General features: G+C 40.2%; 1 protein-coding gene and 1 long non-coding RNA gene across 2 annotated transcripts in view; one reads left to right on the plus strand and one right to left on the minus strand.

Annotated features, from left to right (window-relative positions):
* The window catches only part of TMEM244 (transmembrane protein 244), a 31,821-nt gene extending 8,608 nt beyond the window's left edge, over positions 1-23,213 (minus strand). The window contains exon 1 of the mRNA XM_086316441.1: positions 23,051-23,213. Coding sequence (XP_086172567.1) covers positions 23,051-23,083 — 33 coding nt within the window. The 5' untranslated portion in view covers positions 23,084-23,213. The remainder of the gene's footprint in view (positions 1-23,050) is intronic.
* LOC147366092 (uncharacterized) lies at positions 19,163-20,455 on the plus strand. Its single transcript, XR_015132261.1, has 2 exons — positions 19,163-19,346; positions 20,193-20,455. It is a non-coding gene; the product is annotated as an uncharacterized LOC147366092 (long non-coding RNA).
* Positions 23,214-24,030: the final 817 nt, after the last annotated feature.

Below are 24,030 nucleotides of genomic sequence, written 5' to 3' on the forward strand. Positions count from 1 at the left end.
GCAAGACTGGGGGATGGCTATAATACAGACAGAAAAGCTGGCACTGAGGAGTGTACACAGCGCTATGGGGTTTCCCTTGTGGCTCAGCAGTAAAGAAACCACCTGAATGCCGGAAATCTGAGTTCAACCCCTGGGTCAGGAGGATCCCCTGGAGGAGGGCATCCAACTCATTCCAGAATTCTTGCCTAGAGAATCCCATGGACAGAGGCGGCTGACAGGCTACAGTCTAAAGTGTTGCAAAGAGTCTGACACAACTGAAGCAACTTAGCACGCATACACACACAGAGTGCTATGGAAATCCGAGGGAGACACAGGGGTTTGTGGAGGGTGGGGTGACAAGGAACATTTTTCCAGGGGTAAACATTCAACACTAACATTCACTGTAGGTTAACTGTGTACTTCCCTCATAGCTCAGTTGGTAAAAAATCCGCCTGTAATGTAGGAGACCCTGGTTCGATTCCTGGGTCCGGAAGACCCCCTGGAGAAGGGATAGGCCTCCCACTCCAGTATTCTCAGGCTTACCTTGTGACTCAGCTGGTAAAGAATCCGCCTGCAATGCGGGAGACCTGGGTTCGATCCCTGGTTCGAGAAGATCCCTTGGAGAAGGGAAAGGCTACCCACTCCAGTATTCTGGTCTGGAGAATTCCATGGACTACACAGTCCACAGGGTCTCAAAGAGTCGGACACGACTAAGGGACTTAAAAAAAACAAAAAACAAAAAACAAAAAAACTGTGTACTTGGCACCGTCTATGCATTATCTCAAGCTTTCCAGGTGGCGCTAGTGGTAAAGAACCCACCTGCCAATGCAGGAGACGCAAGAGACATGGGGTTTGATTCCTGGGTTGGGAAGATTCCCTGGAGGAGGGAATGGCAACCCACTCCAGTATTCTTGCCTGGAGAATCCCACGGACAGAGGTGGGCTACAGTCCATTAGGTTGCAAAGAGCTGGACAAGCAACTGACTGAAGCAACTGAGCAGCACACATGGATTATCTCATGCCTGCATTATCTCATATAATCCTCATACAAATTCAGAAAGATAAGTCTATTCATTTAGTCCAAGTCTATTATTATTAGAGAGAAGAACAATGAGGCTCAAAGAAGTCTAGTTAGTTTTCCAAAGCTTGTCAGTAAATTGCAGAGCTGTGATTCAAATTTTGCTAACTCTTAACCATTACGCTGGGGTGGAGGTCAGGGTTCTGCTCAAGGCAAAAGAAGTACTTGCAAAGATGTGCGGGGTGGTGGGGGGCAGAGGTGGTCAGAGAGTTTAAAGAGGATGCGGAATACATGTACACCCATGGCTGATTCATGTCAATGTATGGCAAAAACCACTACAATATTGTAAAGTAATTAGCCTCCAATTAAAATAAATAAATTTAAAAAAAAAGATCATGAAGGGAATTTTATGCTTTGATAAAATTTTCAATGTCTCTGAAGGGAAGACTGTGAAAGATTTAAGAATAGTAGACTGGAAATGGCAACCCACTCCAGTATTCTTGCTTGGGAAATCCCATGGACAGAGGTGCCTGGTGGGCTACACAGTCCATGGGGTCACAAAGAGTCAGACATGACTTAGCAACTGAGCACAGTGTGGACTGCAGAGCGGCTAATAAGTAAGGAAAGCGTTGAAAGAAATACTAACTTTGTGACATGATAGAGGTGTTAGCTAATGTGCTGGTGGTAATCATACTGCAGTATATAAACATATCAAATCAACTTTCTGTGCACCTTAAACTAACACAATGTTATATGCCAATTATATCTTGATTACAAATGCAAAGAATAAAATAAAGGGGTTTTTAATACTCTTGACCAGCAGTGGAGATGGAGAAGACAAATGTGAGGGCCAGTGAAGAAATAGAATCAACAAGTTGTGGGGGCTTAAGGGAGAGGGTCATTTGATCTAACCTAATTCTGTCCAATAAATTTCTATAAATAAGTAATATATAATCTATAAATAGATATTTATAATGCAAGCCACATGTATGTCATCTAAATTTCTCTATGAACCACTTTCATAAAAGTAAAGAAAGAAAAACTAATTTTGATAATATTTTATTTAACCCAATATATCCAACATAAAATTTCAACATATAGTAAATATTAGAAGTTATTATTGTGGTATTTCTTGCTTGTTCACAGTACATCTTAAAATCCCAGGGTGAATTTTACTAATAACACATCTCAATTTGGCCTACTCACATTTCAAGTGCTTATAGCCTTGTGTAGCCAGTAGGTACTATATTAGACAATACCACTCTAACCACTCCCTTTCCTTCCAGCCTCATCCTCTTAACCCTGCCCCAAACTCTTGAGAGTCTAACTACACTTACTATTTCTTGTGGGGTTACTCTGTGCCAAGCACTGTACCCCTATATTCTCATTTTATCCACCTTCCCCATACCACTCCATCATTAGTCTGGGTAACTATCAACTGTACTTCACAGATTTAGAAACTGAGGCAGAGAGAGGTTAAACTTATCCCAGCTCACATGGCCTGTATGTGGCAGGGCTCCAGTCCAGATCTGCTGGATGTCTGAACTCTCCTCACCCTGGGCTGTCCTGCCTTCAACCTGGCAGGCTTGGAAGAAAAGCATGCTGAATAATCAATCCTAGTTCAACAGTTTCTTTTTAAAATTATAGAAACTGAGATTTGGATAGGTTGAGTGAATGGCCCAAGGTCAAACCTTTATTTAGTGGCAGAGGTGAGTTAGAAAAAAAAAAAAAAAAGGTATTGAATTACCAAAGAAAAGACACTTAAAAATGCTGCCCAAATGACTGAACACAAAATTTCATTCTGATACAAATATTATTACTGTACTTTTGAAAAATTCAATATATAAGAGTCAGAATTTGTAGCAGTCTCAGTACATAGCTAGCACCAAAATGTTAATTTATTCTTTTAGAATATATATTTGGATCCTGAATCAAACTGTGAAATATATTTATGAGAGTTTTGGCTATTTAAACTTGACTGGATATTTGATAATGCTAGAGGGCTGGCATTCTGCAATTCATGGGGTCGCAAAGAGTCAGACACGACTAAGTGACTGAACTGAACCAAACTGAAAGAATTAGTGTTAATATTTTAAGGTATTATGGTGGTATGATGACTATTTTTTGAGTCCTTATTTTTAAAGATAGATATGGAAATACTTGCAGATGAAATAATAAGATTTCTGAGTTAGTCTCAGAGTGAAAACTTGGGAGAATAGCTGGCTATGTAGATGTAATGAGATTGAACTGAGTTGATAACTGCAAAGTTAGATCATGGATAAATGAAATTCATTCTATTTTTCTATTTGCATTACCATATGCTTATTTTTCCATAATAATTTTGTAAAAAGTTCTCAATAAGTTTATGTAACTGGTGAACATCTTAACAAACTGTAAAAATATAATTTTTTTAATAAAAATTTGAGGAACATCCCTGTTTTGTAGGGCTGGGGTAGGGGGGGTCACCTTGTTTAATACTTACACATACCAGGGCTGAGCTAGCAACTTTGCAAACACCTCATTTTCTTTACTCCTCACAACAACACTGCCCAATATGATGTCTTATCCATATTTTCAGTTCAGTACAGTCACTCAGTCGTGTCCAACTCCTTGTGATCCCATGAACCACAGCTTGCCAGGCTTCCCTGTCGTATACCAACTGCCAGAGTCTATCCAAACCCATGTCCATTCAGTCGGTGACGCCATCCAACCATCTCATCCTTTGTTGTCCCCTTCTCCTCCTGCCCTCAATCTTTCCCAGCATCAGGGTCCTTTCAAATGAGTCAGCTCTTCACATCAGGTTGCCAAAGTATTGGAGTTTCAGGTTCAACATCAGTCCTTCCAATGAACACCCAGGACTGATCTCCTTTAAGATGGACAGGTTGGATCTCCTTGCAGTCCAAGGGACTCTCAAGAGTCTTCTCTAAAACCACAGTTCAAAAGCATCAATTCCTCGGCGCTCAGGTTTTTATAGTCCAATTCTCACATCCATACATGACTACTGGAAAAACCATAGCCTTGGCTAGATAGACCTTTGTTGGCAAAGTAATGTCTCTGCTTTTTAATATGCTGTCTAGGTTGGTCATAACTTTCCTTCCAAGGATAAGCGTCTTTTAATTTCATGGCTGCAGTCACCATCTGCAGTGATCTTGGAGCCCAAGAAAATAAAGCCTGTCACTGTTTCCACTGTTTCCCCATCAATTTGCCATGAAGGGATGGGACAAGATGCCATGATCTTTGTTTTCTGAATGTTGAGTTTTAGGCCAACTTCTTCACTCTCCTCTTTCACTTTCATCAAGAGGCTTTTTAGCTCCTCTTCCCTTTCTGCCGTAAGGGTGGAATCATCTGCATATCTGAGCTTATTGATATTTCTTCTGTTAATCTTGATTCCAGCTTGTGCTTCTTCCAGCCCAGTGTTTCTCATGACGTACCCTGCATATAAGTTAAATAAGAAGGGTGACAATATACAGCCTTGACGTACTCCTTTTCCTATTTGGAGCCAGTCTGTTGTTCCATGTCCAGTTCTAACTGTTGCTTCCTGACCTACATACAGGTTTCTCGAGAGGCAGGTCAGGTGGTCTGGTATTCCCATCTCTTGAAGAATTTCCCACAGTTTCTTGTGATCCACACAGTCAAAGGCTTTGGCATAGTCAATAAAGCAGAAATAGATGTTTTTCTGGAACTCTCTTGCTTTTTACATGATCCAGCGGATGTTGGCAATTTGATCTCTGGTTCCTCTGCATTTTCTAAAACCAGCTTGAACGTCTGGAAGTTCACGGTTCACGTATTGCTGAAGCCTGGCTAGGAGAATTTTGAGCATTACTTTACCAGCATGTGAGATGAGTGCAATTGTGCAGTAGTTTGAGCATTCTTTGGCATTGCCTTTCTTTGGGATTGGAATGAAAACTGACCTTTTCCAGTCCTGTGGCCACTGATGAGTTTTCCAAATTTGCTGGCATTTTGACTGCAGCATTTTTATAGCATCATCTTTCAGGATTTGAAATAGCTCAACTGGAATTCCATCACCTCCACTAGCTTTGTTCGTAGTGATGCTTTCTAAGGCCCACTTGACTTCATATTCCAGGATGTCTGGCTCTAAATTAGTGTGAGTGATCACACCATCATGATTATCTGGGTCATGAAGATCTTTTTTGTACAGTTCTTCTGTGTATTCTTGCGACCTATTCTTAATATCTTCTGCTTCTGTTAGGTCCATATCATTTCTGTCCTTTATTGAACCCATCTTTGCATGAAATGTTCTCTTGGTATCTCTAATTTTCTTGAAGAGATCTCTAGTCTTTCCCATTCTGTTGTTTTCCTCTATTTCTTTGCATTGATCGCTGAGGAAGGCTTTCTTATCTCTCCTTGCTATTCTTTGGAACTCTGCATTCAGATGGGTGTATCTTTCCTTTTCTCCATTGCTTTTCACTTCTCTTCTTTTCACAGCTATTTTTAAGGCCTCCTCAGACAGCCATTTTGCTTTTTTATATTTCTTTTCCATGGGGATGGTCTTGATTCCTGTCTCCTGTATAATGTCATGAACCTCCATCCATAGTTCATCAGGCACTCTATCAGATCTAGTCCCTTAAATCTATTTCTCACTTCCACTGTATAGTCATAAGGGATTTGAATTAGGTCATATCTGAATGGTCTAGTGGTTTTCCCCACTTTCTTCAATTTCAGTCTGAATTTGGCAATAAGGAGTTCATGATCTGAGCCACAGTCAGCTGCCCGTCTTATTTTTGCTGACTGTATAGAGCTTCTCCATCCTTGGCTGCAAAGAATATAATCAATCTGATTTCAGTGTTGACCATCTGGTGATGTCCATGTGTAGAGTCTTCTCTTGTGTTGTTGGAAGAGGGTGTTTGCTATGACCAGTACATTCTCTTGGCAGAACTCTAAATATTAGCCTTTGCCCTGCTTCATTCTGTGCTCCAAGGCCAAGTTTGCCTGTTACTCCAGGTGTTTCTTGATTTCCTACCTTTGCATTCCAGTCCCCTATAATGAAAAAGACATCTTTGGGGGTTTTAGTTCTAGAAGGTCTTGTAGGTCTTCATAGAACTGCTCAACTTCAGGTTATTCAGTATTACTGATCGGGGCATAGACTTGGATTACCGTGATATTGAATGGTTTGCCTTGGAAATGAACAGAGATCATTCTGTCATTTTTAAGATTGCATACAAGTACTGCATTTCAGACTCTTTTGTTGACTATGATGGCTACTCCACTTCTTCTAATGGATTCTTGCCCACAGTAGTAGATACAATGGTCATCTGAGTTAAATTCCCCCATCCCAGTCCATCTTAGTTCGCTGATTCCTAAAATGTCAATGTTCAGTCTTGCCATCTCCTGTTTGACCACGTCCAATTTGCCTTGATTCGTGGACCTAATATTCCAGGTTCCTAGGCAATATTGCTCTTTACAGCATCAAACCTTCCTTCTATCACCAGTCCCATCCACAACTGGGTGTTGTTTTCACCTTGGCTCCATCCCTTCATTCTTTATGGAGTTATTTCTCCACTGATCTCCAGTAACATATTGGGCACCTACTGACCTGGGGAGTTCCTCTTTCAGTATCCTATCATTTTGCCTTTTCATACTGTTCATGGGGTTCTCAAGGCAAGAATACTGAAGTGGTCTGCCATTCCCTTCTCCAGTGGACCACATTCTGTGAGACCTCTCCACCATGACCCGTCTGTCTTGGGTGGCCCCACACAGCATGGCTTATAAGAAAACAAATGCTGCCACCTTGCCTTTTGTGTCCCTCTGGGATCAAGGACACCACGTTTTCAGGGAGGTTATAAACATGTAATATGGACTATTGAGATGGAGGAAGAGGGTCACTGGGTAGTTCCATAGACTCAGCAAAGCCCCAGGGACTGGCGGGTATATTGTCCTGCTGGACTCTCCAAGGCAATGAGGAGGCATTTAGCTAAAAACATTGTATGTTCCTTTGGGGTGCATTCCTGGAACAGCAAGCCTAATTCTTTGGTTTTCTCTCTCTCTCTCACACACACACACATACATGTTTCTCAATATTACCTTGAACCTATGCGAAGGTCACCTTTTTAGATTCTGGTATTTCCTGCTGTTTACCTCCTCTTTGGCTCTCTAGCCATCCTTCAGTTCAGTTCAGTTCAGTTCAGTCACTCAGTCATGTCCGATTCTTTGCGACCCCATGAATCACAGCACACCAGGCCTCCCTGTCCATCACCAACTCCCAGAGTTCACTCAAACCCATGTCCATTGAGTCGGTGATGCTATCCAGCCATCTCATCCTCTGTCGTCCCCTTCTCCTCCTGCCCCCAATCCCTCCCAGCATCAGGGTCTTTTCCAATGAGTCAACTCTTAGCATGAGGTGGCCAAAGTATTGCAGTTTCAGCTTTAACATCAGTCCTTCCAATGAACACCCAGGAGTTATCTCCTTTAGAATGGACTGGTTGGATCTCCTTGCAGTCCAAGGGATTCTCAAGAGTCTTCTCCAACACCACAGTTCAAAAGCATCAATTCTTCGGCGCTCAGCTTTCTTCACAATCCAGCTCTCACATCCATACACCTTAAGTACTGTCTATTCCTAGGAACATTCAATGATGTCCCCTAATATAAAATTAACTCCTTCTCTCTTTGGAAAGCTAACTCTCACTCATTTTGTCAGGTCGCATCTGAGACCTCACTTCCTCTAAGAAGTTTTCCCTGTCTTATTATCCTTTGTTGGGTACTCTCTAACACTCTCCTTTGTCCCTAACATAACCCTCATTAGTGTGAATGTGGGTAGTAATTGATTTGTAACTGGAGATTTATCATGTTCACATACAGATTAAGAATGCAATTTCTTCATTAAAAAACATCTCCCCTTTTGTGTTTGTGAAAAACTGCAAAATTATTTTGAGAGAATATAAGTTCACAAGTCTTTAAAGTGTGCAAATGTAGGATATGATAAATATGTTTTTTTTTTTAACTGTCTGCTACAGCTAGTCTTTATCATCTTTTATGATTAAGATATTTGGATGCCAGACTTCCTTCCTCTGTCCTAAACAATAAAACATTTTTTTTAATGAGATGAAATTAAGGAAGAACTGTGCTCACTATAAAAGAATAGAGGAAAGTTCTATTCATTTGAGGTTTCAGAATCTGGTCAAACCAGGACCATTTCCTTCGTAAAGACTAGAATGGGACTAAGACAGAGTATGAGTTTGTGCAGGTGGCTCCCTGAGGACTCAGAGCTTCAGTGGAGCCTGAGAACTTCAAATGCATAACTCACTCTACTGTCTTGCCAGATCATATCCTGGTTTGACTGGGCATAATTCAAAAAGGAATAGCTCCTACTAATTCCCTCCTACTGGAATTGATAGCTACATTTCACTCTTTTTGTGTGTTGAATTTCTCTTATTGTCTGATAACAGTCTGATGGGATGTCTTCCACATGTATGGAATTTCTTCAAGGAACTGCTAAAAGATACAATGTGTAATTCCTCTATGATACCCATTTCACCTAGAAGGGACTGGGAGGGAAGGGATTTGTCCATTGTGCTCACTAATGTATTTTAGTGTCTGCTGTGGTTCCTGGCACATAGTAGGTACTCAGTGAAATGAACTGAATGACTCATTACAGTCTTAGGGTTAATAGAAGCATGGCTGACTTTCAGTCTGCACAGGCATTGTTAAAGGAGTATCCATTATGATTAGTCAGAACCCAGACCACAATGAACACCACCTCATATTAAAGCAGTCTTTGATGTACCTCAAGATGGTAATCAATCAGTAGATAATTATCAAGTGTTGATACTGTGCCCAAAGCTGTTTCAGACTTCCTGGCATTACAAAGGAAGTGAGGCAGCCAAAATTACCATACGATAAACAATTAGAACAAGAAAATATATCCAGCATTTATATGACCATTTACAGTATACTTGTGTAGATTAGCTCACCCTTCAAAATAAACACATGAGCTAGGATTATAATCACCTCTTTATAGATAAAGAGAAGTTCATAGAAATTAAGGATATTTACAAAGCTGGTCACTGGTAGATCTGTAATTTTATACCAAGTTTATTAACCCTGAAGCAGAAATTAAACTTTATAAAGGCAAAATTACCTCACAGAAGAGAGATAACCTGGGTTTAATAAAGAAAGAGACTTTTAGTAAGAAGTATAATGGTATACACACTTTATATTTAATAGCCTACTAGTCCTTTAAGTAGTCCTCAAATTTTATTATTCTTAAGAAATATGAAGTGTTTGCATGTTAAAAGTACAAATTTCTCACATCCCATACCTAGATATTTGGATTCTGTAGACATTGGGTAGGACCCAGGTACTCACATTTTAACAAACCTCTCAGATGATTGCAAAGCAAAGACTACTGAGAATGCAAGAACAAATCCAGGAGATAAAAAGAAGCCTTGCTTTCTCCTATAGTTTTCTCCTGAGGTAGGATTTCTTAACAAGATTGCATGGACAGCTAAGAAAACTGGGTTCTTGATGTAAATGGACAAGACAGACAAGAGACATATTTCCAACAAATAAAAAAATAAATAATATCTTTTACTTCACTAATAATAAACACACACTACAACGAGACACTATTGAACTCTTACCAAGTTAGCCAAAATATTTTCTTTTTTAAAAAAAGAATAACTTGTTCTGGTGATAAAATATTCACTATTCTAGATTGCTGATGTGAGTGGAATTTAGTGCAAGTCTATTAGAAAGCAATATATCAATATGTATTTTCAAAGGTGTTATTCTGAACCCAAACGTATACTGCTGGTAAGAAATAGAAAATTCTTAATGGTGTTTGTCCTTACATGTTAAAAGCATTTCTTCTTTTTCTTTTTTACTGTATTTTATAAATTTTTAATGAAAGAATGAAAGAAACCTAGTCTCTAGTAGTTACAGATTGCTAGATTGTGGGTAAATTACTCTGAGTGATATTTTTATCTGTAAAATTAGGCAGTGAGGTTTTTAAGCCTTTTGTACTTAACTGTCTTGTGGAATAGCTAATGTAAACTATCAACTATGTGGGAAAATAGATATGCTCAAGGATACACACAACAAAATGTGTGCAAATTCAGTATTGTCCAGAATCTCAGAAGCCCACTGTGGATCCCAGATCAAGAATTCCTAATCTTGAAGGATAATTCCAACTCTACCAGTCAATCCTAAAGGAAATCAACCCTGAATATTCACTGGAAGGTCTGAGGCTCCAGTACTTTGGCGACCTGGTGCAAAGAGCTGATTTACTGGAAAAGACTGATGCTGGGAAAGACTGAGGGCAGGAGGAGAAGGGGGAGAGACAGGATGAGATGGTTGGATGGCATCACAGACTCAACGGACATGAATTTGAGCAAGCTCCGGGAGTGGTGATGAACAGGGAGGCCCAGCATGCTGCAGTCCATGGGGTCAAAAAGAGTCAACAAGACTTAGAGACTGAACGACAACAATTATACTGGTGCCATTTAAGAGCATTTAAAATTCTGTAGATAAGTGATTATCTCCATCCCCACTAGAAGAGCTAAAAAAAGCATCGACCTACTCATCTTGTCAACGACTATGGCAGATACTACAAGCTGTATAAATATTATTTGTGGGACGAGTATTTTAAACTATATTTCAAATTTCAATATGTTCATTAGGCTCTTTTTCTAGTTGTAGGGAACAGAATTATCATGGTGATAACTGAAAAAATTTCAGAATCAAGAAAAACCACTGTAATAGTTGCTCGACTATACTTTGTCACCATTTAGGACCAGCAGCAACTCAGAAGATAAGCAAACAATGATACTGCAAACCCACTATATCTTTAGGACTAAACTCTTCTGGTCTCTGTTTATCTCTGTCCTTTCTTTTAACTCTTCTCTCAACTAATTAACTCCCTCTCATGCAAAAAAAAAAAAAAAAGAGAGAGAGAGAGAGACGGAGTGAAAGTGAGAATCTGATTAGAGAAGCCAATCACTATCTGGTATATGGCAGCACTCTGGTTGGATAGTGTTATCTAAAGGTGCTGATGAACAGCTGGCTGGGCTGTGAATGGCTGTCTTTGCAGAAAATGAACTTCTCCAAATCAAATAGGGGTGTCCACTTATAGAGTTCACCTTATACAAAGCATGGCAACCTATGTAAAAGGTACCACATGAATAGGGACCAGTTATTTAGTTCATGGCCCACACAAAAGCAAATGGCAGGCCAGAGTTTGCTGACCCCTGTGCTAGACTAGGGGTTTCCTAGGTGGCTAGTGGTAAAGAATCCACCTGCCAATGCAGAAGCTGCAGGAGATACGGGCTCAATTCCTGGGTTGGGAAGATCCCCTAAAGCAGGAAATGGCAACCATCTCCAGTATTCTTGCCTGGAGAATCCCATGGACAGAGGAGCAGGAGTGCGGGGGGAGGTTGTGGGGGTGGGGAGCTACAATCCATGGGGTGGCAAAGAGTTAAGATATGACTGAGCCACTGAGCACGCATGTACTTACTAGACTTAGTCTTGATAAAAGTTGGCTGACATGTTTTAGAGACTTAAATAATGGCAATACTACACACATAAACTGGATTTTAATTCTACTGCTAGTGTAAAGGTCTAGTCACGCGTCCATGACTTTTTTGAGACATCACCACTACTGCTTTTGGATTAAAGCACTCCAGTACTCTTGCCTGGAAAATCCCATGGACAGAGGAGCCTGGTAGGCTGCAGTCCATGGGGTCGCTAGGAGTCAGACATGACTGAGCGACTTCACTTTCACTTTTCACTTTCATGCATTGGAGAAGGAAATGGCAACCCACTCCAGTGTTCTTGCCTGGAGAATCCCAGGGACGGGGGAGCCTGGTGGGCTGCCATCCATGGGGTCACACAGAGTCGGACACGACTGAAGTGACTTAGCAGCAGCAGCGTTTTCTTGGCAAAACTCTATTAGCCTTTGCCCTGCTTTATTCTGTACTCCAAGGCCAAATTTGCCTGTTACTCCAGGTGTTTCTTGACTTCCTACTTCTGCATTCCAGACCCCTATAATGAAAAGGACATCTTTTTTGGGTGTTAGTTCCAAACCGTCTTGTAGGTCTTCATAGAACCATTCAACTTCAGCTTCTTCAGCATTACTGGTCGGGCATAGACTTGGATTACCGTGATATTGAATGGTTTGCCTTGGAAATGAACAGAGATCATTCTGTTGTTTTTGAGATTGCATCCAAGTACTGCATTTCAGACTCTTGTTCTTCTAAGGGATTCTTGCCCACAGTAGTAGATATAATGGTCATCTGAGTTAAATTCACCCATACCAGTCCATTTTAGTTCGCTGATTCCTAAAATGTCAATGTTCACTCTTGCCATCTCCTGTTTGACCACTTCCAATTTGCCTTGATTCATGGACCTAACATTCTAGGTTCCTATGCAACATTGCTCTTTACAGCATTGGACCTTGCTTCTGTCACCAGTCACACCCACAACTGGATGTTGTTTTTGCTTTGGCTCTGTCTCTTCATTCTTTCTGGAATTATTTCTCCCCTGATCTCCAGTAAAACGTGAACCATGAGCTTCCAGATGTTCAAGCTGGGTTTAGAAAAGGCAGAGGAACCAGAGACCAAATTGCCAACATCCGTTGGATCATTGAAAAAGCAAGAGAGTTCCAGAAAAACATCTACTTCTGCTTTATTGACTATGCCAAAGCCTTTGACTGTGTGCATCACAATAAACTGTGGAAAATTCTTCAAGAGATGGGAATACCAGACCACCTGACCTGCCTCTTGAGAAATCTGTATGCATGTCAGGAAGCAACAGTTAGAACTGGACATGGAACAAAAGGCTGGTTCCAAACTGGGAAAGGAGTATGTAAAGGCTGTATTTTACTTATATGCAGAGTACATATGCACCCTGCTTATTTAACTTATATGCAGAGTACATCATGTGAAATGCTGGGCTGGATGAAGCACAAGCTGGAATCAAGATTACCAGGAGAAACATCAATAACCTCAGATACGCAGATGCCACCACTGTTATGGCAGAAAGCAAAGAAGAACTAAAGAGCCTCTTGATGAAAGTGAAAGAGGAAAGTGAAAAAGTTGGCTTAATACTCAACATTCAGAAAACTAAGATCATGGCATCTGGTCCCATTACTTCATGGCAAATAGATGGGGAAACAGTGGAAACAGTGACTTTAACTTTTTGGGTTCCAAAATCACTGCAGATGGTGACTGCAGCCATGAAATTAAAAGACACTTACTCCTTGGAAGGAAAGTTATTTCCAAAGTCCTTTCCAAAGAGACATTACTTTGCCAACAAAGGCCCATCTAGTCAAGGCTGTGGTTTTTCCAGTAGTCATGTATGGATGTGAGAGTTGGACTATAAAGAAAGCTGAGCCTGAAGAATTGATGCTTTTGAACTGTGGTGTTGGAGAAGACTCTTGAGAGTCTCTTGGACTACAAGGAGATCCAACCAGTCCATCCTAAAGGAGATCAGTCCTGAGTGTTCATTGGGAGGAAGGATGTTGAAGCTGAAACTCCAATACTCTGGCCACCTGAAGGAGAGATGACTCATTGGAAAAGCCCTTGATGCTGGGAAAGATTGAAGGCAGGAGGAGAAGGGGATGACAGTGGATGTGATGGTTGGATGGTATCACCCGCTCAATGGAGATGAGTTTGAGTAAGCTCCAGGAGTTGGTGATGGACAAGAAGGCCTGGCATGCTGCAGTCCGTGGGTCGTGAAGAGTCGGACATGGCTGAGCGACTGAACTGAACTGCACTGAATAGGGACAGTACCTAGGATACTTCCCAGAAAGTGGCAGAGTAACCAGCAGGTCTGTGTATTTGTATTTAACAGCAAATACAGATTTGTATTTGTATTTAACAGCAAATAACAGACATGTATTTAATAGCAGGTCTGCTGTTAAACTATTAGTAAGACAGACACCTGGAAAACAGGGCTGCATATAGACTTTTAAAAGACTATATGATAGTGTTGGTTATTAGATTGAGGTAGTTCCAGGGGATAGGGAAAGACAAAATAAATTCTCTTGTTTTCTTGTACTGGTTAGTAGTTTTCAGTCAATTCAGGTCTTCTTAATTTCTTTCCTAGCTTCTAAAGTTCAAAAAGTTCTAATGTGCTAAAGAGGCCCCAGTTGCCTCTTTGATTTTCTAAATTTTAGAGATTTAAATAATATATATTCATTAATTCAGTCCCCAAAGTACTTACTTAGTACAAAAGATAAAAGTATAAACAAATCTGAGTGTCAACCTAATAGTCATTTTGGAAACCTTGTAAAACAAAAACATGAAGCAAAAAAATGAAAATCACCCATAATTCATGAATCAAACAAACCTAAGTTAAACTCCTACTCAACAATTTAATTGCTATTAATTCCTTTAGTCAACATCTGTAGCTTCCAGAGATTGGAAGTCAGTGGGGGCTTTAGGTCTATACCATATCCTCAATTCAGTACCTACAAATTATAAATCTGATTGAAAACATGAATGTCTTAATGGTGTTTGTCTATAGATGTGAAAATCGTGGGTATTCTGTTTTCCTTTTCTGTATTTCATAAATTTCTAATGAAGGAAAAAGGCCAGATTTCTGTATGTTACAATAATAGCAAGTCCTACTCAATAATAATAGCAAGTTCTACTGTGCCAAATATACTGACATTTATTACCAAACAACAAAAAAAAAATTTATATAACCTGTTTTGAAAACTTGGGGAAGTTCCACTGTCTCTTAGCACTTTAAACAAACACTTTGAGTTTGTCATGTTGACTCTGAGGCAGTCACAGTGACACCCTGAAGCCAGATGACCCCCCCACCCCAGCGAGATCAATTGACAAATTCCTCCAGGAAGTGGGCGTACAACACAAGAACATGGAGTTCTAGATCTTGGGTGTTTCTCTGATGGTATTAAGTTACTGAGCTTCCTGGATTCTGATAAGGCAAGGATTTCGAGGCCTGCTCAATCTTGCATATTTTGACAACACTCATCAGTAGAAAAAATATCTGGTACTTATATTCATTAACAAAATCTTTGGTATTGGTTTCAATAGCAATTTTTGAGCTGCATGACAACGTCTTCAAGTGAGGATTCCTCAGAGGGATATATCACATGCTAAACAACATCGACTGGGCTGTAGAGTAACGTTGATTTAAAACTGTATTATACCAAAGTATTTTGTGTTTCACACAAAACATATTTCTAAAATAAATCTTTTTTACATTAATAGTCACATTTTCCCCCTTTAAATGGCTTAAAACTTAACTATAAAAAACTTTGCAAAAAAGATGACTAGGTTTAATATGCAAGGGTAAATGAAATCCTAACGTTTATTTCTCAATGGAAGAAAGTGGAAATAACATTTTCAAAGAATTTAAGTGTTTTTTCCCCAAACTCTCACAAGAGCAAGGATACTTTCTAATAATATATAAACACAAAACTATTATCATACACAAGAAATTTTACACAGATATAAAGTGTTATTCATATAGACTCCACACTGAAACTTCTCCAATTGTCCTTATAATCTAAAAAAACTAGAATCAGTTAAATTTATACACTACATTTGGTTGTCATATCTCTTTAGCGTCATATTCTAAATTTGCCTGATAGTTTCATCATGATTAGAGTTTTGGGGAAGAATTCTACACAGGTGACATTGTGCATTTCCCCGAGTATCTCATGAGGAGATACATAATATCATCTTGTTTCATTATTAGTGGTGGTCAGTTTGAGCACTTGATGAAGGTAATGTCTACCAGATCTCCTTATTATAACTGCACTGTTCATCTTTTGTAGTTGGTAAGTAATCTGTGAGGTGGTACTTAATTAAGATTACGTGAATGTCCTGTTTCCTCAAAACTTTTTACCCACTAGTTTTTCACAACCACTGATACGCCTCGTCTGAATCCATTATTGACACTGGTGTTACAAAATGGTGATTTTCTCGTCTTAATTTTTCTTCTACATATTAGTATATGCTCACCTATAAAGAGGTTTCCCTTCTTACCACTGAACTTTTATATATATTATTTATTTGTCCATTGTTGATAACATGCTCTTTTTTATATTCAATATGCCAAAATACATTAATACCATGACTTTTTCTTGATGCTAAAATTGTCCCAAATATGAGCACCTACAAGATATCTCCTATGTTCATCTTATGTATCCCCATCATTTTCTTTGTACTCCTTTGCTTTCCCTCACAATCTGACATTCCAGTGAGATATTATCTTTTTCATTACTATATTTCCATTTGATTTTTCATCTACTTGTGAGCTTTCTATTCTTTCCCACTACTTTCTCTGTCTTTCTGTATATTTAAGAATCAATATCACACTGTTTTAATTACAGAAGTCTTGTAATATGTTTTAAAAGTCCTCCTTCATTGTTCATTTTTTAGAAGTCTCATGGCTATTTTTATGTTTCTTTTTCCATATAAACTTCAAAAATTTACTTGAACAGCTCCATAAAGTAAATTTTTGTTATTCTTATTCAGTTCAGTTCAGTTCAGTCACTTAGTCATGTCCGACTCTGTGACCCCATGAATCGCAGCACACCAGGCCTCCCTGTCCATCACCAGCTCCTGGCGTTCACTCAAACTCATGTCCATCGAGTCAGTGATGCCATCCAAACATCTCATCCTCTGTCGTCCCCTTCTCCTCCTGCCCCCAATCCCTCCCAGCATCAGGGTCTTTTCCAAAGAGTCAACTCTTCACATGAGGTAGCCAAAGTATTGGAGTTTCAGCTTCACCATCAGTCCTTCCAATGAACACTCAGGACTGATCTCCTTTAGGATGGACTGGTTGGACCTCCTTGCAGTCCAAGGGACTCTCAAGAGTCTTCTCCAACACCACAGTTCAAAAGTATAAATTCTTCAGCGCTCAGCTTTCTTCACAGTCCAACTCTCACATCCATACATGACCACTGGAAAAACCACAGCCTTGACTAGAAGGACCTTTGTTGGCAAAGTAATATCTCTGCTTTTCACTATGCTATCTAGGTTGATCATAACTTTCCTTCCAAGGATAAGCGTCTTTTAATTTCATGGCTGCAATCACCACCTGCAGTGATTTTGGAGCCCAAAAAGTTAAAGTCACTCTTTCCACTGTTTCCCCATCTATCTGCCATGAAGTGGTGGGACCAGATGCCATGATCTTAGTTTTCTGAATGTTGAGCTTTAAGCCAACTTTTCCACTCTCCTCTTTCACTTTCATCAAGAGGCTTTTTAGCTCCTCTTCCCTGTCTGCCGTAAGGGTGGAATCATCTGCATATCTGAGCTTATTGATATTTCTTCTGTTAATCTTGATTCCAGCTTGTGCTTCTTCCAGCCCAGCATTTCTCATGATGTACTCTGCATATAAGTTAAATAAGCAGGGTGACAATATACAGCCTTGACGTACTCCTTTTCCTATTTGGAACCAGTCTGTTGTTCCATGTCCAGTTCGAACTGTTGTTTCCTGACCTGCATACAGGTTTCTCAAGAGGCAGGTCAGGTGGTCTGGTATTCCCATCTCTTGAAGAATTTTCCACAGTTTTTTGTGATGCACACAGTCAAAGGCTTTGGCATAGTCAATAAAGCAGAAATAGATGTTTTTCTGGAACTCTCTTGCTTTTTCGATGATCCAGCGGATGTTGGCAATTTGATCTCTGGTTCCTCTGCCTTTTCTAAATCCAGCTTGAACATCTGGAAGTTATTCTTACTATGATCATGCTAAATTCATTAATAAGATGGGACTAAATGATAGTTTTATAATGTTCACTCATACTATTTAAAAACAAGAAAAATCTCCAAATTAATTCAGATTTTCCTTTCAAAAATCTTTAATTTTTCTTCACATAGATTTTACACGTTTTCTGTTTAGGTATTCTTAAATGAATTCTTTTTTTGCTATTAATGTAACTGAAGTTTTATCTTCTGTTACATCATGTCATCAGCTATTGTTTGTGTATAAAAAGGCTTATGATTTGATTTCAGTTAAATATTCTATTACTTTACTGAATTTTAAAAATGATACTAGTGTTTTCATTAGCTCTCTTGGGTTTTTCCAAATATACTGCAATACCACCTGTAAACAGAGATAGTTTCACTTCTATTCCAATTCTTGGAGCTCTGTTGTTTATTCTGCATTGACTAGTGTCTTCACTATATTTTTATTTATTATTATTTATTTACTGATAGAAAATTTTAATGAGTACAAAAAATAGTAATTATACTGGAGTGGATGTGTTAATTGCTCAGTTGTGCCAGACTCTTTGAAACCTCATGGACTGCAGCCCACAAGGCTCCTCTGTCCATGGGATTTTCCAGGTAAGGATACTGGAGTGGGTTACCATTTCCTTTTTCAGGGAATCATCCCAATCCAGGGATCAAACCTGAGTTTCCTGCATTGCACTCAGATTCTTACCATCTGAGCCACCAGGAAATACTGGGGTTTCCCAGGTGGTGCTAATGGTAAAGAACACACCTGTCAATGCAGATGTAAAAGAAGGGGCGGGGGGGGGTTGATTCCTGAGTCCGGAAGATCCCCTGGAGTAGGAAATGGTAATCCACTCTGGTATTCTTGCCTGGAGAATCCTGTGGACAGAGGAGCCTGGTGGGCTACAGACCATAGGGTTGCAAAGAGTGGACAGGACTGAAGCGACTTAGCACGCAGGTATGAAAAATAGCCAGCTAGTGGAGAGCTACAGTATAGCACAGGGAACCCAGCTCAGTGCTCCGTGATGACCTAGAGGGGTGAAATGGGAGAAAGGGAGAGAGACTCATGAGGGAGGGGATGTATGCATACATATGGTTGATTCATGTTGTTGTACAGTAAAAACACAGCATTGTAAAGCAACTATATTTCAATTATTAATACAAAACATAACTTCCCTAGTTCATTGCCACATCCAAGCATGTTAGTTCTTGCTCCTGGAAACCCTTCCTTACCTCACCCTACTGGGTTCCAGAAATTACAAGTGCTCCAAACAATACCTGGTCTGGATGATGGACGATGCTGCAAGAATGACTCACCTCTGGACAATCCGAATTCTAGGGCAGAGAGAGCAAGATGATAAAAGCCCTAGGGCGACCCAGCCCTGAGGCTAATTGGACTGCAGTCCCAGTGGCTGGCTGCCTGAAGCCCACCCACTCACTGGTGTCCCCCTCCCTATAGCCCGCTGACCCTGTGAACTGGGCGGGACCAGGGCGGGGCCTTTAAACTTTTTGGACTCCCCCTTCTTTCAGGCGTGACCTCGGCTGACCCGCACGCCAAGACTCAGTTTCCTGCCTGTAAGAAATGCCCAGGGCACCACCTCCAGGCACCCGGAGGAAGGAGGGTTGATGCGGAGCAGAAAGAGCCGGGAGTCAAGCCGGGGTCGCGGCTTGCTTAAAGGCGCAGAGGTAGGTCCTATTTTCTTCTCCCTGCTTCCTTGCCTGAACCCTAATAGACGCCTGGAAAGCAGTCCTGGCCCAGGGCTCGGGTCTCTAGCAACGCAGTGCACTGACCCCACCCAGCCCTCGCCTCCCCCTGCCCCGCATTCCCCCTCCTCAGACACCTTTAATATATTTTTAAATAATACTGAAGTTAGTGGGTATCCTTGTCTTGTTCTTGACCTTAATATGAATGCCTCTAGGCAATGGCACCCGACTCCAGTACTCTTGCCTGGAAAATCCCATGGATGGAGGAGCCTGGTAGGCTGCAGTCCATTGGGTCGCTAAGAGTTGGGCAGGACTGAGCGACTTCACTTTCACTTTTCACTTTCATGCATTGGAGGAGGAAATGGCAACCCACTCCAGTGTTCTTGCCTGGAGAATCCCAGGGACGGGGGAGCCTGGTGGGCTGCCGTCTATGGGGTCGCACAGAGTCGGACACGACTGAAGCGACTTAGCAGCAGCAGCAGCAGCAGCAGTATTAGTCTCCTAACTTACTGGGTCTGCATTTTGCATGTGTGTATGTCTAGTTATAATCATATATTAACATCAAAGAAGAATTAGTTCAGTTCGTATTTTATTCAGTGTTTTGATTATTAGAAATGGTTGTTAATTTTTGTCAAAGGCCACTTTAGCATCTGTGAAGGTGATCTATGATTTTCCTCTTAGATTTTGGGAATAAGTATCACTTGGTCATGCTGTTTAACTTTTATGATGAGTTCTTGGATTCTGTTTGCTCGTATGTTATTTTGATTTTTACTTCCGTATTTATAAGTGAGATTGATCTATAGTTTATTTTTTTGCTATCTTTATAAGGTTTGGGCTTCCCAGGTGGCTCAGATGGTAAAGTGTCTGCCTGCAGTGCGTGAGACCCGGTTCCAGTGCTCGAGACCGGGTTCAATCCCTGGGTCAGGAAGATCCCCTGGAGAAGGAAATGGCAACCCACTGGAAAATTCCACAGACGGAGGAGCCTTGTAGGACTGTCCATGGGGTCGCAAAGAGTTGGACAGGACTGAGCGACTTCACTTTCACTTTCTTTATAAGGTTTAGATGACAATATAATTCTTGTTTCATAAAAATATCTTGTGGTTTTTCATCTTTTTCTATACTCAGAAATAATTTAAGTAAATTGAGAGTATATTATCTCTGCAGATTTAGGAGGGTTCCTTTGTGAAAACTGGGCCTAGTCCTTTTATAATAACTTTCTCCATTTATTCTATGGAAACTGGAAGACATATGATTCTACAAAGTGGAATATTCCAAGCAACTAACAGCTTTTCATGGCGAGTATCTATATGTTCTTCCAGTCTCGCTCACATATTATATTCACACTCGACCCTCCACTCAAGGACAGAATCGATCCCTCCTTATTTCTTTACATCCACAGCATTAAGCATATGTCTTACAGATTTGATCACATGTGTTGTAGCATACTTATTTATGGAGATGATGGTTTTCTCTAGATTCTCAAAGACAGAGACACTAACCACATTTGATTCTTCAGCCACAAAATATTGCTTATCCCTTGGTAAGTGTTCAAGAAATATATTTTGAATAATAATGAATGAAGAGAAGGGAAAAAAAAAAAACACCAATGAATGCCCACTTCAGTGGGAAGTGTCTGTTTATTAAAAATGTGGACTCTAGGATCAAATATACCAGGGTTCTTTTCTAGTTTCTCACTGGCAAGTACGTAACCTTGGCCAGTTGCTCTCTGTGTTTTGTTCTACTCGTATGTAAAAGATAGGTGAAATCTCCTAGGGGGTTTGTATTCAGAGCACAAGTAAGATTCCTAGCATTAGGTACTCTATATGCTCACAAGGTAACATGTTGTTCCCATGTGAAAGCCTGGTGTTTGGTTCTTTGGAAAAGTCCTAGAGAAGTCATGAAATTTCTCTCTTGCCTGTGGTATTATAACAAAGGAACCAGACCCTTCTGATGGTAGTTCCCTCTGAAAATGTCTGTAGGGATGAAATTCTCCAATTGAGGTCAACAGCCATAAGGAAATGCAGGCGTGTGTTGTGCCTGAGATTTTTACGCGCGGTATGTGTTTTAGACTGGTAATTTTACATTAGTTGAATATAGTTTTGAAATGAGTCTTCCACTGGAGTTCTGAAAAACAATGCACTGTATCCTGAACAACTTAGCAGTTCTCATACCTGGGCTTTCTTCCCAGTTCCTGTGCTGTTTCCCCAGACAGCAAATTAATTAAATGGCCTTTGGCCATAACTCTTTCCCTTGAGTCAGCTTTTCTCTCATTTAAAGTGTAGAGATAGGGGGGATTTAATTAGCCCAATGCCTGGCACATTACATGCACTCCATAAATGTCTGTTGAGTTTTGGAATTCTCTTTAGACAAAGGTCACTTTTGCTATTACTATTAATTTATGAGCATATCAGTAATTCCTGTGCTGATAATATTGACAATGAGCAAGGACTTAAGAAAAGTTAACTCATAATTTATAGGAATGTATCATGAGAATTCAGATTTTCAACAACTCTCCCTTGAACATATTCACTACTGGTTTAATTTCTAAGATGGTATTCTACATATAAAGCTCTGGGATTCTATAAAGCTCCTCCTCCTGGCAGGAGTTACCTAGATATTTCCACTGGAAAGAGTATATATGTGTGTGTGTGGGTGTGTGGGTGTGTGTGTGTGGGGGGGTGTGTGTGTGTGTGTGTGTGTGTGTGTGTGTAAAGACCAGACTAAATATAGAGTCTTCATTCTTTAAGCTACTTAAGGGAAGGATATTGTCTTCTAATTTTCATTTCTCAAGCGAATTTATAACTGCCAGTTCAAACCCAAAACTATACACAAATTATGAACAGTTTAAAATCTTCTTAAAAATGTTTCTAAAAAATATTTCGCCTAAAATACTGTTTTTACTGACCTAGAAAATGTTTCTTAGTTGCCGTGCTTAACATTTCTTACTGATGATCTATGTTGTGATGATGGCAGTAAGCAGAAAAAACTTAAGGAAGAACATACAGCACTGATATTTTACTAAAATGAATGTAGCACTAATTCATAATCATACTTTAAATTTTAAATAAAAATCAGACTTTCCAGAGTGTCATTCCCTTAAGGCTGAATGTTTATAGCCCTGAAGCCTACGTGAATTTACACAGCTGTTTTGAGGCTTTGCATATTTCCTTGTTTTAGGTACTTTGATTTTTTAAAAAGGGATATTTTTATACTGAAATAAAACACAGCTATTAACACCAGCCTCAAGGGGAAAAGAAACTAACAAACCTACAGCTTAAAAATGTTTCAGTACTTTGCCTTTAAAATCTTGTACATCCTTTAGAAGTTGGAAAAATAAAAACCACCCCCGGCCAAAAAAAGACTGAGGACAAACTGTCAAGATTTCAGAAGATGATAGCAGAAGTGCAGGTGTTAATACTAGAAAGTCTGCCTGTGAGTGAAATGATCCCTCTGAAACAACCACTATTTAGAGGTTTTTTTTTTAATCTTTTCCTGGGCCCGGGTGCCTCTATATTGCCACCATTAGCACACAATGCGAGGAGTACTGCAGAATGTTTTCTGCATGGTACCCAGCCAAAAGTGAAACAAGTTGCCTACAGACAGAGAGGCCATTTATAGAACATATTTGCTTATCCCCGGGCTAGGCAGTAACTCAGAGGCAATGCAAAGAAGTCATTTCTCTTTACCTTGCTGGGTGCCACTCTGACCTGGAGAGCCATGTACACATCCTATGGCAAAGCAGTGGTGAAAGCCACCCTCCTTACATCCTCGACATCTGGAAGAAGAGACAATTGTCACGGCGAGCTTTGCAAATTACTCCTTAAGACTGTGAGACGCAGTAGTGCAGGATGATTGGATTACACAGAACGAGACAGAAGCCATCTGTGAGCCATACATAAGCTGCTGAGTGCCAAAATGAACATCCTTATTAGGCGACCGAGTTCTCATACCATTTGTAGTTTGGTCAAGTTTGGAAGATGAGCCGATTGTTTTTAGACAGGGCTACAAATAGGCAGGGACTTAACATTCTCCCTGGCTGGAAGAGTAATTACTGTCTCCTACTTAAATTAGAGACTTGGCTTTTCAGTTAGGAAGTCCTGAGGTTGTCTCTAAAGGAGGCTGCTGCCATTCATGTTAAAGCATGACCTCCTCTCTGTTTCATTTGCAGAGATCAGAGACAAATGGAGAAAGAAATCATTAGTCCTTTTCCCATCATAACAAAGCAGTGTAAAAATTATGACTTTCTGTTTGGAGTGGAAGGAGTCTCATGTCCTAAAATAATGGCTTTTATACAGTCAACGAAATGTTTTCAAAGACTGCCAAGATGCCGTCAGGATGGGAACTCTGTGTCTTTCTAGAACCAATGCTGCATTTATCACATTTCTTCCCCCCCATCTTTTGATTGGTGCTCACTTGTAGATGGGAATTCAATTGTGTTCTGTAATTCTTTTCCCATTACATCTTCTCGACCTCTATATAGCTCACATTATGCAACACGTATCCCTGGGACTTCCCTAGTAGTTGAGTGGCTAAGACTTCAAGCTCCCAAAAGACGGGGCCCAAGTTCAATCCCTCATCAGGGAATTAGATCCTAAACACTGCAGCTAAAGATCCTGCAACTAAGATATATATATATCCCCATACATTAAAGTATGTCTCTAGTAAA

Source organism: Bos grunniens, chromosome 9, assembly GCF_055505025.1.
Source record: "Bos grunniens cultivar Pamir isolate PY7600 chromosome 9, Bosgru_T2T1.0, whole genome shotgun sequence".
Taxonomy (NCBI): Eukaryota; Metazoa; Chordata; class Mammalia; order Artiodactyla; family Bovidae; genus Bos; species Bos grunniens.